We start from the raw sequence: 19,592 nt of genomic DNA, 5'->3' as shown, positions 1-19,592 counted from the left end.
CAAATATATATTTTCTATCTTGCTTGTGCTTTATAGTAGCCTAAACTATATTTATCTTGTAAAATAGAAAAAAATTAAAGGGGGGCGGGTTGGGGTGAGGAAGAGAATGTAAAGGAATCATTTTCGCTTCGGTTCATGAAATAAGTGTCCAATTATTCACAAGTATTCAGGAGATTAATAAAATCCTATCTGAATTTTTCAGATAAGCTCGAACCTCCCCAATTTCTCAGATCAGGAGAGGAGTGAAGTAAAGCATCCATTTTGACTGGAATAGAACTTTCGTTATGATATTCTCATAAACAAACAAGAGACACAAGGCGGCAAACCTGCCGGAAAAAACAGGTGCAAAATTTTGCTATATTTGTTTAGAATAATGATACAACACTTGACTAGAATGAATCAAGAGGAACAGGAAAATAATTTTAAAATTATTGATTATAAAGTATAGCTCACAAATACTCAAATTAGCAGATTTGTTGATTAAAAAATGACCATGACTACTACACCTAAAATGTAATTATTTTAGGACAGACATTAACTAAACCTTACTGTGTCTACTGAGCTGGGAATTAGAAGCACTGAGAATTAAATTTACTTAATTTACTTTACTCTTCCTGTTTGGTAGATGATAACTCAGACTTAATGAGGTTTTAGCTACGGACAGAAAGGAGACAAACGTTCCAACTGAACAGTGGTCCTTCCTGAATGTCAACATTGGTAAATTCTACTTTCTACTTCTTTTTAAAAAGTTGGAATACTAAACTTGCTGTACACCCATATCAGTAATTCATTATTTTTACATGGTTTCAAGGTGGACCAGTAAGTACACTTCAACAACCTTTGCAGAGATTTCTTCAGCAAATCCAGAAGCCAAGTGTCAAGGTGAACAGCAGATTTGCTTGCAAAAGTACAGATGTGCATACCATATCTTTGCTGGGACTGCAAGCTTCTAGTTTCAGTGTTATGCTAAATGGCATTCCCTACCTCCTTACAAGCACATATGCATAAGAAAATGAAGCATGTTAAAATATACTTACAATCTGACACAGACATTTGTGTTCATTGACAAGCTTTTCCAGTGATAAGGTCTCAATTACATCTGCTTCTGACAGAGCTCCTTCTCTGTCCTGCTTATTTGCCAGCCTGAAGGAAAGATCAATAGGAAACACTCAGCATCCAGAAACATGGAAGAAATCAAATGTTCAAAACTATATTTCTGACAAAAGTAGGAAAATGAAGGAGAAAGTAAAGAGAAAACGCCTTACTCCAGCTTTAATTCTTAGTTCCTTCTACCATACACCATTTTCTCCAGAGATACTAATATTAATTACTATGCACTCACAAACAAAGCAATTATATTTTACAGTTGAGAAGACAGCAACTGTACTGCTCACCTATGGCAACCCAGTATAACCTGCTAGGGTCTGTGGACCAAAATTCAGAACTTCACAATTTCCCAAACCACATGCACTTTCCTACATAATACTGCTTCACAATCACCTCAGGTCTGCCTACTATTCACAATTATTCTCAGCTGATAGTTTGGTACTTGATAGGTCTTGAACCTGCTCTTCATAAGTAAAACTCAGAACTTGCATGAATAGCAAAGGTTAGTAAAGCAAGAGAAGGAAGGTATATGAAATGCATAACTTACAAAATAAGTATTCTGTAAAATGAAGTGCCTTTATTGTCTTATTTCTAAGAGACATGGTAGCAATACATCTTCCATGTCCTCAATAACCACACCAGTAATGCGTGTTTTATACAGTACAAATGCAATCTGGTTCACTACCCCAAGTATTTTTCTCATTATTTCACACTTGAATACGTACACTACCCTGAAAACAGAGGATTCTATGATCCTTTCAACACTTTTGAAAGATTATCAGTATTTATTATAATAAGGCTGTCTAGAGTTATAAACATTCTAGACTTGCCTGCAGCACTTAGAAAGAGCACAGAGTTCTCCTCAATGTGTTAACACATGGTTTGATAATCCATTCCCACTTCTTGACAAAAACATTAATTCCACAGTACTTTATACTCTGTGTAGTTTAGTGCAGACAATACTTTACGCTTCATCACTTCATATACAGAACCAACAATATTTTCAGTGTGTTTTTGTTATTCTGGCATTGTTTCTTAACAAACAGCTACAACAAGTAACGTTGTCCCAGTATTTGGTTATTAAATGTGCCTGAAACTAAACTACAGAAAAACTGAAATAGAATTCAAGGAAGTTACAGGAAGAAATCAAAAGACTGGAAACAGTTATCTCTGTTTTCTTTCTCCTTTCCCCTCCATTTAGCCTACCTTTCCACAGTCTAAAAATCCTATTGCACTTTTCCTAGTCACAAAAAGCATTCCTCGGCAGTGCTGTCAATCCCTATCTTGATCTGATTTAAGAAAATATTTCTGAACACGTACTCTGTTGCCACAGCCTATTCCTTTTCAACCTCAAGATTAAATAACTGCAGTATTTACTGTTTCACTGGACTGTACATTCTACAAACCACAGATGACGCAGAATGTAATGTTGGTAAACTACATATCTTAGTTTGACAGCAATGCCCTATAACATGCAGTACCTGCCAATTTTTAACCTTTATTACTTTGAATGGCATACAGTTTCCTTTTTGGACAGTTATCTTCTGTTTTCAATATAGAAATCCTGTTATAATGCTAGCTGTATTCAAAAATTGGAGCTGAAGTTCTGTACCTGGCTAAGTGAAATATCCAAATGGCAGTCTCCACTTTATGCTCCCCAAGAATTCATTTAATACAGGTCATACATTTCCTGTTCTACTCCCTGTCTCACTTCAGTTTGCAGATCAAACTTAAGACACTGACCGTCACACTGCGCATTAATGATGCCTCACATTTTCTTCTTTCAAGTAGGCATATGGATAGATCCACAGCCTACTCTTGCTTTCTTTTTCCTTCTTGCTTCAGCGTAGAAGAAAGCAATTGCAGCACGTACACTTGTGCTTCAGAGGCAGCCAGTGCTACGTTTGCAGCTGACAAGTTCTCTACCTAGGGAGCTGGTCTCAGACACTTCCTACTATTGGCCAACTCCATGAGAGCGATCCGCCTCGCAGCAAGGCTGGGTTGCAAACAGGCAGAACCAGATTCCCCAAGTAGAAAGTAATCAATTTGCCTGTCTACTGCAGTTGCAGAAGTCAGCTTCTCTCTCGCACTGCTGCACTTGAAGATGAGCCCTTGGACAATTATTTAAGGACTAGGAGCAGAAAGCATGCTGAAAAGACTTAACTGGAATGCCACTCAAGACACAATACTTGGGAAAATATTCAAAACAATATTTTTCACATTATACTCAAGCTTAGCCTCTGGAGTTCCTTTCTAAAGGATAACACAGAAAGACTCATCAGCACAGGATCCAAAGGTAAAGACTTTTCTTTTTCTTAATGTTTAAAAAGTTGCAAATATCAGAAAAAGGCTGTGTAGTTTGTGTCTAAGTGTCAAGACACGCAAACAGTGAATGTCAACCCTGAGAATAATTGGATAGAGCTCTGGGTTAATACTGTCTCAGAGCTCCACCGCTCATGCACAGGAATGCTAAGCTTTGAGGCAAGTTTTATGCATGAAACCTCCTTCTTTACTGAATACACTGGAGTTATCTTAAAGGACAGAGCTTGGTTTTAATTTTCTAAAACAACAGAACTTCATATATAGCAATCTTCAGTGTTTTAGAACTATACGAGGTATTGATAAACACACTTGAAAGCACTGATGGTGTATAACATTAAGTTTGCCAACTTCAAAGCTTTCATAAATAAAATCATGTTTTACTTATTCCAGTTTCACAAAGTATACTTGGAACCCTCTTAGTGCGAAGAAAAAAATGTTATTTATAAAAGAAACCAAGAAAAGGAAGGCACCAAATGCTTTTCTGTCATATAAGATTTTTTTTTTTTTAAAACAACTTTAAACAACAGAGCTTTGAACTTTATTTTTAGAGTCATGGGAAACAGTGTGGAAAGGGAGTGTATGTGTGCATTGGCACAACTGACATCTACACTCCAGTATTTCCCTGAGAAGCCAGAAGACATACCAGTGAAAAACAGTCCCTGAACATGAACTATGTGCACTTGTTGGCTTGCTTCTAAAATGTAAATAACCCAGTAAGCAGCAAACAAATAAGCATTAGAACTTACTTCACAATCCAAGAGATTTGGTGAAAAAATCTAGTATAAAAAGGACATATTTGTGTATCAGTTTCCTTAAAAACAAACAAACAAACAAACAAAAAACACCAAAAAAACAACTAAACAATAAGTGTTAGAGAAAAAACAGATTTTTGTTTCGCAGAAAGTATTCTGCATGAGTGCCTGGATGTGTTTATTTTCTTGGTTTGCAGGCTTAGACTTTTTGTTTTAAATACATTTGCTTTACAACTTGTGCATTTGGTTTTGGATTACCATACAGTAAAAACACCGAGAACTAAATAGTGTACAGGTCGGCTGTTAGAAGTAATACATAAAAGTGTCTTAGAGATACCACACTTGGGTTTAGTCAGTTATCACGAACTCAGTAAGTTTGGTCAAACCTGCATGTTGGTCACAAAAATATAGAAGAGCACAGTATACCCTCAGGATACTTTGGTCAAAATACTGCAGTATTAGAATTGTCAATCTTGAGCAGAAGTAACTTCAAGAAAACATATTGTTAAGACAAGGATTTATATGAGATCAGGTATAGCAGGCTTGAAGGCTACTTCAAGAAGCCATAGCTTTGAGAGTGACTGAGCCACCATTCCTCAGAATGCAAAGGCAAGAGGGAGAAGCTTTGAACTTTGCAGCAGTCTACACAAGAAAGAACAAAGCCGTATTTTTCCACCCACAGCTGATCTTTTAGAAATGACGTTCCACATATTTTCTTCAGGATTTCATCTCTCATCCATTTTTTTGTTTTTTTTTCCCCTTGGACAGTCCTGTGGATAGCAATTACTAGGATGACACAATAGAGAACTGAGGCCTGTGCATTTATGTGAAGAAAAGATTTACTAGTTTCATTGTTTTCCTCATATTACTGACCACGCAGCTCAAACTCTTGATCGACAAACAGACAGAAAGATGCGAGTTTGTCAGATAGTTTTTGCCCTTCAGTTATTGTCAGTTCATTAGCTTTTCAAGGAAAACAAACTTATTGCTAATTTAACAAGCACACACATAGGAGAACTAGCAAATAGTTCAGGCCTCCCATGGAGACTGTGAGGAACTCCCTGTTCCCCCTTCTTCCTGTAGACTTTTTGCAAATTCCATTTAACAGCTTTTAACTATACAAATACTCCAAACGTGGCTCTTAGCAAATCTCAAGCTACATTCTTTGGCACTCTAAGGAGCTGCCTTAGCATTTGGCACTTGCTGGATTGCTGATAAGAGTTAGAAAAAACACCGGTAACTTTTTACTATTTGACACTACGGTCTTCCTCAAAAACATTGAATATTCAATTTCCCCAGTTTGTTTTTTATGCCTTGCATTGTAATGTAAAACAACACTTTTAATATTAGGGTAAGATATAATGAAAAACTGGTGAATAACATGCTCCAAAAACTCCAAAAATCTACCTACAAACATCAGTTAAGAGTTTGTGTACGTGTAACTGCAGGGAGATCCATTTCTCTCATTTGCCTTTTTCCCCAACTAGTTCCTCCAGGTCACTTCTAACCATTCTCTTATTTAAATGTAAGATTCTAAACTCATCCTGTTTAGAGTATCTTTAGGCAACTCTAGAGCAATCTCATTCTCATGATACCTTTTGAAGTAGTTAAAAGAATGACAGTTACCATTTGTTTCCCTTTAGGTACATGGCCACATTCCTACCTCATATCTAAATCTTATTCTTATTTACCAGAAGTGTATTTCTCCAACACACTGCTTCGCTATCTATATATTCCAGCCTACCACTCAGATGGATTTTACCCAAAGAGATCTGAGCTTATAACCAGGACGCTGTATTTAACTTCCAGATGTTTAACTGCAAAAGCAATAAGTTATGCTGACACATTTTTGTATAATTATAAAAAAATCCCTGGAAAATATGGATTATTTTCATATATTGTTTTTCAACTTAATACAGAACAATACAATACTATAATACAATACAGAATCAAGACAAATACTGAAGTTTCTTTAGGCAAGCTGCCTGTAAGATATGTTGTGGTTTTTGCTTTGCCTAGAAATCCTTACATTTATTACAGGTGAGTTGCAAGGCTGCAATACTCAGCCATATGATCTGATAGATGAAATGGGAATGACAATGAAGTGCGACTATGAATTTTGTTCCTGCAACTCTACTATTGGGATAAAAGAAAATCTGGAAATAGATTTATACTAACAGAGTTCTAGATAAAGCTATTAACTAGGAGTTCGAAATATACATCCAATTAAATGAAAATGATTTCACTTGTCTTTCATCCTGCTTCAGCATCCTCTTTCATCAGTTTACTTTCACATTCCACCTTACAATACATAAACACCTAGAGCTTCATTATGTAGCTTTTGGTAGAGGAAATTATAGTCTTCTTTCAGGATTTCTACAAATAGTAGGTGGTCACCATACTCATATCAGACACACAAGTGAAGGTGCTAATTACTAGCATTATTCTTGTCTGAAAGAAAAACAAATCCAGGAATCTGGATACTCCAGTCCCTTACCAACTAGAGAGAATAACCTACAGACTTACAGATTTGCAGGGTGAAATCACTGTTTTGTCTGTCAAGAGTCAGTGATGCATACTCCACCTGCAAGTGTGACTTATGCTGGTGCAAAGGCATGACTGTAACCCTTTCCACTACCCACAGTTTCAGTGGAGAGCCTGAGAATCACTGTCTGTACACAAAAAAGTAATGACAGGTCGCTATCATCAAATCTACAGACAATCAGAACAGGCTACAAAACTCCAAGGTAGAAATTCAGTTTGCCACTGATTCATTACACATTACTGAATCACATATTTCATAAAAATAGTAACATCACATCTCTGTAACTGATATGGAAGAAGACTGGTAGCTGTAGAGACTTTGAAAGTATAAGATTTTCTAATACAGATGACTCAAAAGCTACCATATTCTCCCACACCCACTAATGCCAAAGTCCATACTTCTATTATTTACCTATCATCTTCTCTCTTAGTTATCTTTTTCCATATCATACAACACTGTAGAACTGCCCTAAAACTGTATCTCCAGCATCTTGAATGTGTTACAGATTTCTTGCCAAGAACATCTGAATTATTTTAAATAACTAAGGTCTATTTTCTGCCCTTACATTTCTCTTGAAGTCCTCACTACAGCAGCACAGCTTAATGACACTCTTCCAGCAATCTTTTTACCTGTGAAATTTTGTTATGCAAATACCCTGAATACTCAGACCTGTTTCATTATATTCAAATCATTTTTACTCAGTATCAGTGTTTCTCCCCTTCTAATACCTACTTCACATTAACAAGAGGACTCCCAAGCTACATAGCTTTAAATGCACCATTTCTATTCAACTCTATATAGGGCGTTTTGGGTTTACAGAGTTGTCTTCTGGCAGTTCTAGTATGGGATATTTTCTCAAGGGGACAAGAAACAAGATTCTATTTCCTCAACATCACATAATGGGCTATGCTGATGCAACATGCTACAGATTATACAAACAGCCATTACATGTTAGCATTTCTAAAAAATATTAATAGGTATCTCATTCAAGTCCCCCACATTGAAAATGCAATTGATTTTGCACTGTCATATCATATACTTTGATACTACTTACCTACCTTACATAAGTGGTATGCATTTTTAGGCCTATACCCAAGGCAAACAACTCCACTTTTACTATTTTCTTGTTGAGTAATCCCCATGCTTCCCACAAACAGAAGCTTGAACTTAGAACCAGTCTTAAATACGTTTTTCCAAGGAATTATCATCTTAAAATATGATGATTTAAGAGGACATTTTAAACATGTGCATTTCCAAGACAATTAAGCTAAAAGAAACTTTTTTTATTTTTCAAACAACGAAGAAAATAGATTCAACTTGCAGCAAATTTGCTTACTTTAGTCGCTTGGCATATATCTTGGAGTAATAACACAAGATTCTACAACACAAAACATATTATTTACTCATGAGAATAAATGAAAGCACAACCTTTTCAGAAAACTTAAATTTCAACTCAGAACCTCAGTCCTTCCCACAGGCTATTAAGAGTTAATATTAAGTTTCAATGATATATATACTTCAGCAATTTTTTATTGAGTTGCTAAGACACTCAAAACAGCAGTCAGGCTCTGGACCAGAGTATGACTCTGAACATGACTCAAAGCCAGTGCAGTCTAAAAGAACAGTTACACGGGGGCTTTTTCTTTTGCACAATATGACAGAGATGCAACTTCACTGCAGCCTGGAAATAAAAAATTACTTACAACTGAAATTCCTTTGGGATATATTTTACCTGCAACCGTATTCTACCTAGTGCCCCTCACTGTCTCATAACTAAGGGACAGAAAAACAAATCAGCCTTTATTTCTATTGCAGGTCTGTTTTGGTTTAGTTTTTTAAAGCTGTTTCAGCAGAGGTAAGGATATTATCTTTGATAAGAATTTATGGCATATTTTATCATCATAACAAATTAATAATGGATAATGGCAGTCCACATATCAGGATATACTGTTCTCCTAGGCAGTGAGTAGATGTACTTGTCATTGTAAAGGCTTTCCCAGCCACACAGACCATCACTTTAGCCATCATATCTCTGGTGAATAACACATTAAACTTATCAAAACGCCAATACAATTACCTTTAAAATATTTGACAAAAATGTGAGAATTGTACTCCTAAACCTGTCAATAATACATAAGAAGATGACTACCAAAACAAATACAAACTAAATCACCAGGGGATCTGAATAATTACGTGTATGCACTGGGAGAGGGGGGGATGGAGGACAAAGCTTTCCTAGGAGATGAGGCTTGTCAGCATGACCAAATTGAAATGCAGCATGTGCACTCCTATTCCCCTCTCCTGGCCAAATATAGTATGCTTATGAAAGCTGGTCAATAATCCTTAAGCTCTAAGTACAGCTTATGTACTGGCAAAACTGACCCTGACTTTTTCTCTTCTGTAGACTACCCTGTTCCCTTCCTTACCCCATCCACCTTCTGCCTAAAATCATCCTCTAGCCCTTCTTTGGCTATGTTTTCAGTGTTACATAACTTTTTTACTGTACACAGAAAAGGTACAGTGCCACATGAATATGACTGAATTACTGCAGCTGTAGCATCTCTATAACTACACAGTATCTTTTAAAGGCCTACAGCTTGTGATTATGGCTCTGAATAACACTTCAGTAACTCAAGTGCAGCAACATTTATATCTGAGGAATGGCAAGAAACACCGACACATCTCACTGGCGCTCTTCACATTTGTTTATGTCAGAGCACTCAGAGCTATTTCGAAACTTAGCCAACAATTTGCTGCTGCAGTTTAGAAAGCTAATGTGTGTTTCCTTTTACCATTACTGAAGTCAACCTCCTTAGCTGTTGTAATCCAACTTCTCCAACCAGTGAAGAAAAAGTCTGATAAGTGTGCAAAGAATGCACTAGGCTGTGCTGAGTGGAAGGCTGCCTTGAGCATGAATTAGCAGAGTTAGTACACATGTGAACAGTTTGGTTTGGAGAACAGGAAAGCTAGAATTTCTATTCCTACAGTGACTGCCAGTTGTAGTTAAAAGTATTTCACCACTTCTGTAAGGCAAGACCTCTGTTTCTGATAATGCTTCCAGATTCCTTTGAATGAAAAAAAATATTTGCCCCATCCAAGTTAAGTGTTAAGCAAGAGGGACATGAAGCAATACGTCACATGCCAAAATAAGTTATTTAATACAACCTCAAAATCCTAACAGCGTTTTTGTCTAATTTGTGGCTTTTGGAGGCAAACCTGTTTTTGCCTGAAACACACGAGTGTGAGTTTAATGGAGAAATTCAAGAATTTAACAGAGAGAACTTCTGTTTTATACTGAATTGGTGTACACTAAGTCATCCTACAGTAAAAGGTTCCTACTGAGAGAACTAGACAACACCAATGGGGCAAGCTTTAGCACAGTTAAGTGTCAGTATCTTTCATCAACAGAAGTACAGGACTGCCTGACACCAAGACAAAACTTCAAGTTGGAGTCTCTCAAAGGAATACTGTGGAAAGAGAAATCCGATGTAAAATAAGTGACTGTCTGTTGTTTTTCTTGTAGGAAAACTTTCCCTGAGTTTGAGATTGCTGAATAACGTTAGATAGCAGGATGAGGGTTTCTTACATGATCTAGAAAAAAGTCAACACCTCACACATCCCTTCTCAAGGACACTTGCGGAACTCGGCCACAAATTACTACACATGCAGTCCAACACATCAAGGCAGGGAAAAAGCACATTCTCAGACAAAGCCTGGTCTCAAGCTCACTTCATTCATGGAAAAGATTTCAATGACTTCAGTAGACTGAGGATGATGCCTCCAGGTCTGGTTTTGACCAGAAGCCAAAGTGCTGCACGTGCTGGAGAATACAACCTCTTTAACTTCAGTAAGAGGCATTTACTTCCCTTTACCACTATAAGCTCTGGACAATCCAAGACAAAACTCTTACATAAAAAGAAACAAAGCTTATATGCACAACATTCTCAGTAGCTGAAACAGTTATCAGTATGTGAAAGAAATATCTATCTTAAGGGAAGCTTAATGTTTTAAAATAAAAAGCTCCAACAGTCTGAAATAGTTGGGAATTCTTTACTTTCTAACTTAGTAACATGGTGTTTGGCTGACATTAGCAAGTGGACTCATTTATGAAGTGCCCTTATGTTGCCCTGTGAAATTCAATACTTCTCTCCATGAAAATTGGCGCTATCTATCATGAGAACATAATCCCCCAGCACAGAAGAGAAACTTCTCCTCTGTGAACAGATGTGCACACATTTCCCACTGCTGTAATATCAGCTGCCTTTTGGCAAGGAACTTCAGCAGCTGCACATCTGCAGAGGTGAAAACTTTCAGCAGAAAATACAGAGGAGGATCTTATTGCTCTCATACCTGCAAAGCAAGCTCAGCATTTGTTCCTCTCCAGATGACACCCTGATGGTTTGATTAAACCATTCAGAAGCATGCCTATTCACATTGCTTGCAAAACACCAAGGCTGTGACAGCATCTCACCTGAACTGCTTACAGTAGTAACATGGTTTGTCAGCAAGAACTTAGCAAGGACTCTCACAGGGTATTAAGAGAAGAGTGCTGTTCAAGGACACTGCTAACTTAAAATGATTCTACAGAATACATCTGAGTCTATGAGACCACTTTCTGTTAGGGAAACATCTAAACCGGTGTTTAATTTTAAGCACATGCTCAAAGCCCACCATCTTCAATTAGATTTGAGCTTGTGTTGCCCAAAGTCCAATCTCAATTTCTCAAGAGTGAAAATGACGTACCTCACAAGGAAATAGAGAGCTCTTCTGGGGAAGTTTAAGCATGTGTTCAGATCTCTGCATCTGCTTAAATGATTTGCTGAACTGGGAACACTGTATAGAATATTTAAATATAGAAGGATCACATAAAAACTTCATATTCCTAAAGCAAAATTTAATTAAAACATGGAGCACCTAAGAATATTCAATGGAATGGCTACAAACAGCGTTAAGTCCTCTTCCCCTGGTACACTCTCTCTAAAGCCAAATTAACCTTTGCACAAATGACTTAAAGGCAAACCTGGTAGCATCCCAGCAGTGGGACAATGGCCTCATGCTAAACTTGAAGAAGTCTAGTTGATGTATAAGCTCACAGAATGTTTAATTAGTAATTACCTTTATTTATCACTGGTGCTATTGCTGTCTGTCCAGCTAGCTCCCAGGAATTAACGTTATTTAGGCTTCAGCTGGTTTCTCTGATCCAAGAAGACGAGGTACTAATCACTTGAAAGATGAAGACGGTATTGAGACTCACAATGCTCATTCACTGAAGGACATTAATTCCCTCAAACTTCTGTCTGTCCAGCTGTACTTGACCTCCCCTCGGCATTACTGTGGGGCAGCACTATTTCCAGAAAAGGCAGAAATAAGGTCATTGATAGACATCAATACTCTAAAGAAATAAGTCCTAGTGTTAAAATACCAGATTGAAAATGGGCTTGAACAGGTTTGAAAACGTGAGATCCTGTCTGAAATAGTCTGAAACATTAGGAATTTGTTTAAACTAAGCAGAGAATGCTGGAACTGATTGGAACCAGACAGCATTCTGAATGTAGGGGAAAGCAAGCCACTCAAGATATTTCCATCTATGAATTCCCTTTACTCAACTCTAACAGAGCTGACATATTCTCCCTGTATTGGCAAAAACTTCAGTAAGCCTTTCATCTCAACTGAAAGAACAGGATGCACCCCTATGCATACAATCCAACACAAAGGACAACACAAAGGACTCCCTGTATGAACCAAGTTAGTTAGGAAACACTCAAGTAGTCAAGCCAACAGTTTCCAGGGTTATCTGTGTCATGAAGACATCCTTATTTATCTTAAACCAGCATGCGTTTCAGTTGCAATACAATCAGCCACATTTACTGGCAAGCAAATTCAGAGGCAGGTTTTGAAGGCAATCCAAATAGGAGGTAAGATATGAAAGTAGAGTTCCATTGCTTACATTCCACTCCCTAGTGAGCTCAGTGTTTAAACAAGACAAAACCAACCAACCAAACAAAACAAACAAACAAACAATTAGCTATCTGAAGTGTTTTCTGCTTGCTTCTTTGTAAGTTTGAGATTTGAGAAGAAACTTTTCCATTTGTGGATAGCGATATGACTCAAACTTTGCAAAGCGTCCCCTAACAGTCGTGCAATTCTGCTGCTTTTTAGTTTTTTCTCCCCATCAAGGAATTCAAATATTTCAAGACCAGTGAACCCAAACCATCACCAAGTAGATAATAATTGTTAACAGATACACAAATCGAACATCAAACCTAGTTCTTGTAGTCCTGTGATCAACTCACTTCAAAGCCACAGCAAATTGAACGTAAGAAAAATCAGTAATTGTCCTTTTGAGAAATTGTGCTGGATTCTGATGGAGCAACTGGATGACTACATGCCTGTTTTACAGCTTTCCAGTAATTACTTGAATTTCCTTAGTTACAATAAAGTCTTGCCACCTCATATAAGCATTAATGGTGCCATTAAAACTTGCTTTTGATCATAGGATTGCCAAGCCATGTTAAATTAACATGGGTCAACAGACGTGTTAGGCTGTACTAAAACAAGATTTTCAGGTCAATTCTCCAAAGCCTTGTTCTTTCACATGCCCCACACTGAACTTTCCCCGCAGCAGTCATGGTGGTGCCAAGCAGTTCTTGAAACATTTCAAAAGAATGTTAACCTTAAAGAAACTGCTTCTTTTTGCTGTGGGAAATACCACTAGTTAAGCAACACGGAGGAATTACTGTAATAAAATAAATACATGTTGTATTTTTCTCCACCCTGAAGTAGCATTTTCCACAAAATTACTTGGCAGTTTGCCTGACTGTTAAGTCTCAGTACAATATGGTAACTCACTATCTACCAGGTTGTTTTTTGTTTGTTCGTTTGTTTTATTCTCTTGGAGTAAATCAATAAACATTATGTTTGGAACTTAAGTCATAGAAGTGGGGAGTGAAGTTGGGGGTCCCAAGGGAAATGAAAAAAGAAAGCAGAAAGGGAAATCTGCACCATGGTACAACATCAGCATTGCTTCTTACAATTGATCTCTGTACCCTTAAGGTTTTGTTTTTAAGCTAATCTTCCTGTAGATGTTTAAGTCTGTGGAAAATACGTTCACAATGTAGGGCTCTGTGACTTAGATAATGAAAAAGCATTTAGGGACCTTAAATATGAGTAAGGGATCAGAGAAACCACAGAACTATTATATGAAGTTATTCTAACGTAACAAAACTGTTTTCATATTGACAGGTTACCAGACTGATTCCTTGCAGCTATTACTAAATGCACTCTTTTGGATACTAGAAAGAAATACTGCATTTGCTTACCAAAAAAGATATTCTAGAATTGGGATTTCAGTGAATATGCATCCATAAAACACATCCATTTAGGAAGACTATCCTGAAACCTCCAAAAACAGCTAAAAGATACTATAGCACGGTTTAACATTCATGCCTGAATAAACCCATCAAAGAAACACATTTGACTTGACCAGAAGATCTTAAGTAAAAATTTCAGTCTTCTAGTCCTGAACACTTCACTTTTAACAGAGATTTTCAGTTCTTCATTTTAGTCCAAAGAAGTTTCATGGGAAGTTTAAGAAAATACTTTCATCCCTGTAATTAAAAAAGATTATATACTCAAAGGAAACTTTCTCTCAATTAAAAAAAGAAAACTGCTTGATTGCGTAGTATTAAACATGTTTACACACCAAATTTTTGGAGTTCACCTAAGGAAATGAACAGAAACACATGAGAGGTAAATGTTACCCTCAGTAACACGCTGTACTGTCAAATCAGGCAGAGGTATCTCACGGAAGTAATTCTTGCTCTGAGTAACTGAAATGCACTGAACAATTTGGGATTAACAGAAACACGTTACCTCTTAAAAAACTTTTGAACTGTTAGCATTTTTAAAGAGCAGTTACAGCTTATTAACAGAACTCTGACAGGCCAAACTTCTACACTTTTATGCACACCGCTTACATCATTTTCTATCTGAGGCCCAGTAGAGAGTCCCTAATTTCCAGTCACTTTGTAATGGAAAATTGTCAGCTCTCCCCTTTGGCCAGTTTTGTTCTGAAAGATCTGAGACATCACTTCAACAGCTCTTCATGTAAGCTAATCACAAACTAACCATTTATTAGATTTATACAAAAACTTGAAAATAAGAAGTAAAACCCAATGCCAATCTACTGCAAAGCAGCAATGAACAATAATTTTGACTTATGCAGAATAGAGCAACCCTTTTGTTTACAGAGCAGAGGATAAAGAAAGCAATGAAAAGCAGCCCTAAAACAGCCATAACAACAACAATCTCTCTACCAAAGAGAGAAGCTCCGCAGTAGATACACAAGAAGGTGCAAAGTGTGCGCATTATCTCCACAAACTCAAGTTCATTAACATGATTCAAAGACTTCTAAAAGTTTCCTGCTAGTGTGTAGAGGTTATGCACCATGCAATGAAAATGTGCAATGTAAGCATCTTACTACCAACTGCCCTTTCTTCAGAATATGAATTTTGAAAAGCCAAGTGAAATCTTCAGAAATGTTTCCAAGAAAAATGAATGAAGTAACTGTTTTAGTTATTTTAAATGCTCCCTCAAAAGTCCATATCATCTTCATATCCCAAATGACTTATTTACCTGAACAGAGATCTCACAAAGAAAGGAAATAGTTGAAAACAGACAAAAGGTCTTGCAAATTCAAACAAATGAATTGTAATACTTTTCAAAAATACCTAAAGGCCTTCATAGGAAGAAATGCTCACAACATTCACACTGTGTGTCAAAGCTACCAAAAGGGAAAGCTTCCAGATCTTCTGATCAAACTCCTAGTATGTGAACTATAGTGAACTATATCCCAGAAACATGCAATCCCACATAAAAACCCACAAACAGCCCTTTCCAAGCCCCTTCCTTGCGGTGTGAAAAGGTTCTTTCATTCTCCAAACATAAAGGAGAAATATTTGCATTCAGAAACATCAGTGCTTATCACTCTTGTTTTTTGCGGCTTCTCAGTTAATGTTTCATCTGTGTGCATTACAGGTTATCGATACCTCTCCATAGATATTACTACATTCAAGAAGACAAGCACATATTCGACAGAGGTCATGTTATAAAAAATATTTTATTGTGGGCATAAACCAACTGCAAAAAGCTGCCAATTTCTAAGATTTTGTTTTTAATTCCTTTTTCTTTTTTTTTTTTTTTTTTTTAAATTGAAGATGCCTTCAAGCAAGTCCTTGAAATACTTTTCTATGTTCAAAATCAAACAGGGAAATTTAGGTTGACTGCAGAGGGCAGACTGCAAGCTATGCTCACAGCCATTTGAAAGGTATGTTTCTCAGATTTGCTATAAAATCATTCCCACTAAAAAGGTTCAGTATCACATCAACAGATCTCTGTTAATATAATTCTCAGAGTGAGCTTAAATATCTCCAGCAAAGCCTGCACAACGGTTAAGGTAGAAAACATAACTAAATCCACTTTCTATTAAATAAGAAATGTTACTAATCACATGCTAATGTTGTACAGAAAATGTTAGTAAAGACTGTATTAAGATCACAAATGGCAATGTAAAGTGACAGTAATATGAAGAAGCATATAAAATCTTCAAGACCTGATGTTAATTATATTCAATCCACTTCCACTTAGTATTTGCATACTTAACTACAAATTCTGGCTTGCCGTAGTTTACTACTTCAGTTATCATTACGTTAACCCCACAGATAAGGGAAGGCAAGGAAAAAAAGGAGAAAATTTTTTCAACGTAGCTGAACTAAAAACTTAAAATAGCATATTCAAGCCAAAATTCTGACTCTTAGGCAGATTGTCTCAAAGGCTAAAGTGTTCGTTTTCCACTGAAGAAAAAATTTACTTATATTTCCAAAAAGATTTAAAGTGATTCATTTTTCTTCATCAAATAAAGAATTATGATAAAACAAGAATTTGAGTAATTGTTCTGACATCACCTTCCTTGTACTCATAACACTCACCTGCTAATTTTACCAGTGTACAAAGGGAAGTAGCTCTGAGTTCGAAAACTACTTTTAATGCCTATAGACCACTGCTAACATGGATTGTCTTTACACTTTGATTACAGGGAAACAAGAGAGGTAAAGAACAAAGAAAAAAACTAAGCACAAGAATCATGAGAGATCGCCTCCAGGAGCTTAAACTCCGAGCCAAAGAACTACAGACAGCTGGAGAAAATAGCTGCCCACCTGTACAGGAAGAGCAGGAAGAGTTTGAACAGCAGGCCATTATTTATGAAAGGGAGCCTATAACTGAAAGGCACTTCCATGAAATCCAGAAGCTTCAGAACGAGATCAACAATTTGGTGGAAGAAGTTCAAAAATTCAGTCAACAACAAAAAAGTTTAGTATCTTCGATGAGAAGGTTCAGTGTTCTTAAAAAGGAATCTAACACAGCAAGAGAAATAAAAATTCAAGCAGAGCATATACGAAAAGGTTTGGATGAACTGTCAAAAACAGTGAAAAAAGCTGAAATTGAATATGGGATATCACGTGCCATAGTAAGAATTTTAGCATCCCAGCACACTTTCCTGTCCCGGTGTTACTTAAATGCCATGCTTTCATACAATGAAGCTATAACAGCCAAGCAAGAGAAATGCAGAAGATTTATTGTTCGTCAGCTTGAAGTTGCTGGTAAAGAGGTATCTGAGGATGAAGTCAATGATATGTTTCAACAAGGAAAATGGGAGATTTTCAATGAAAATCTACTCACTGAAGCCAAAATCACTAAAGCTCAGCTTTCAGAGATTGAACAGAGACACAAAGAACTGATCAGCCTAGAGAGTCAGATCAAAGACTTGAAGGAACTATTCATCCAGATATCAGTTCTGGTGGAAGAGCAGGGGGAGATGATTAACAACATTGAAATTAGTATGAACAACACTCAAGAATACACCCAAATATCTAAAGAAAAATTTGGACTTGCAGTCAGGTATCGAAAAAGAAACCCTTGCAAAGTAATATGCTGCTGGTGTTGTCCATGCTGCAAGTGACAAAGGAAACAACCTTCGTAAGAAGCAGCAGCTCCTATGCAGTCAACTGAACTTATCAACCAATCCCAGGATTCTTTTATTGTGTCATTTTTCTTCCCTTTTTCCCTTTCACACATCCACTAAGGAAAAACTGCACCTGCTTTTCCAAACTGAGTTCAAAGATTGAAATGAGATCTTCACCTTTGCCTAAATTTTATGGTTTCCACAGAAACATGTGAAATAGAGGAAAAGATAAAAGGAGACAAATAACACTGGCTTGTTCTTCCACTGACAATAAGTGTCAACAAAACGTGTCAACATGCCATCTGTTCTTTTGGGAAACATCAGAATTATTGTAAGCCTCAGAAAGGATACACAAGACCAGTTGAATTAGCTTTTATAAAATAATAATTAGTACTATTTTAATTGCTGGGGGGTTTTTGTTGTTCTTATTTGTTCAAATACTCATATTTACTTGATTCAAATTTCATTTTTTCTTCCCCAAGAACAGTAGTACAAACAAAAGTAACACATAAAGCAGGCAATCTCAGTAATAATCAAGAAACCAATGTCTAAACTTTTCGGACTTCTTGTTTGGTTATCAAGATTATTTGAGTATTGACACTATTGGAAGTTACTTGCAAGCCATCCTGGTGAGAGGAAATGATACTCATATTACAGTAGGACAGCATGTGCTGCTTTGAGGCATGCAGACCACATTTATTTTGGTAATGCATTTCTGTATTTCTTACAGAGATTTCTTACTGGTATTTTCTTAAAACATTAAAGAATGTTAACAGTAAAAGATCACTTCAAACCTACTGGACATTTGTTAGCAGCCTGCTGGGAAACCAAGTAATAATAAACGGATAGAGATACTTCCACTATTCAATTACCTAGGCAGACCACCTACCAGGTAAGGGCAGGAGAGAAATGATACTCCTATTACATTGTGATAAGACATGTCATTACTGTTGTCTAGCCTACTCAAACAGGCAGTTGCTTCTGCAGTTTCACTTTCATTAGTAATAAAATACATACATAACATTCCTCCATCCTTTTAAAAAATGTCCATAATCTAGAAGCAGAGAACTACGTTAAAAGGAACCTCTCATTTTGCTTCTTGGTCAAATCAGGACAGGCATTTATCTAGTTGTATCTCCTGCCTATCACTTCTCAACATATCACTGCCTGCCTGAGAAGATCTGTGCTCCACTTTCTCTGCACCTCCCTATTATGTAGTGGTAGGATTTCCCACCTTGATTTCTTCCTGTTTCTGAGCCAATGCAGATCTCTTGCCTCTCCTCATATCACACACTCCAGCAACAGCTCAGATTCACTGCAGAATAATCAAGTGAGGCAAGACATTTATTTGTACTGCTAAAGGAACAGCTAGAAAAATTAGTTGAGGGTCTCCAGAATACTAAATGGTCCTATGAAGTTCTGTTATTTTGTATAAACCTAGGATCCTAACTTAAGAATGTTTGACAGGTGTCTGAAATAATAAAAATTAATACCCTTAGTACCTAAATGAATATGGAATACATAGAAGAGGACAATATGGTGTGTAGAGTTAACTGTCCTTGAAAAATTTAGATCAATCACCATTTTAGTTTCCCATGATGAATTAAACTGCAGCCTAGTTTAATCATTACAGATTACATATGCCAGATACTCTACACTTACTGATAGCTAACCTGAGTGTTTCAGGTGCTACCACTTCTGGCCTGGAAGACTTGAAATGAAATCCAGACAGAAAATGCTAGCAAGTAATATATAAGAATCAAACTCTCATTACTTTTTGTATCAGCTTTTTTGAGTCAGATTAATGGCTCCACACCCTCCAGATTTTAATTGCACCAGGGTATCA

General features: G+C 36.8%; 2 protein-coding genes across 4 annotated transcripts in view; one reads left to right on the top strand and one right to left on the bottom strand.

Moving 5' to 3' along the window:
* The window catches only part of ARL13B (ARF like GTPase 13B), a 39,442-nt gene that overhangs the window by 8,967 nt on the left and 10,883 nt on the right, over positions 1 to 19,592 (bottom strand). For all 3 annotated transcript variants that reach the window (XM_072339194.1, XM_072339200.1, XM_072339208.1), the window contains exon 5: positions 1,038 to 1,143. In XM_072339194.1, coding sequence (XP_072195295.1) covers positions 1,038 to 1,143 — 106 coding nt within the window. The remainder of the gene's footprint in view (positions 1 to 1,037; positions 1,144 to 19,592) is intronic.
* On the top strand, positions 3,050 to 18,542 carry STX19 (syntaxin 19). Its single transcript, XM_072355357.1, has 3 exons — positions 3,050 to 3,403; positions 15,942 to 16,051; positions 16,820 to 18,542. The coding sequence occupies exon 3, from the start codon at positions 16,868 to 16,870 to the stop codon at positions 17,741 to 17,743; it is 876 nt and encodes a 291-aa protein (XP_072211458.1). The 5' UTR covers positions 3,050 to 3,403; positions 15,942 to 16,051; positions 16,820 to 16,867; the 3' UTR covers positions 17,744 to 18,542.

The sequence above is a fragment of the Excalfactoria chinensis genome, chromosome 1, assembly GCF_039878825.1.
Source record: "Excalfactoria chinensis isolate bCotChi1 chromosome 1, bCotChi1.hap2, whole genome shotgun sequence".
In the NCBI taxonomy this organism is placed as follows: Eukaryota; Metazoa; Chordata; class Aves; order Galliformes; family Phasianidae; genus Excalfactoria; species Excalfactoria chinensis.
This window is presented reverse-complemented; position numbering and strand designations above follow the sequence as displayed.

Coding starts and splice junctions, on each gene's coding strand:
- STX19 (XM_072355357.1), top strand. CDS start 16,868: ATGAGAGATCGCCTCCAGGAGCTTAAACTCCGAGCCAAAGAACTACAG.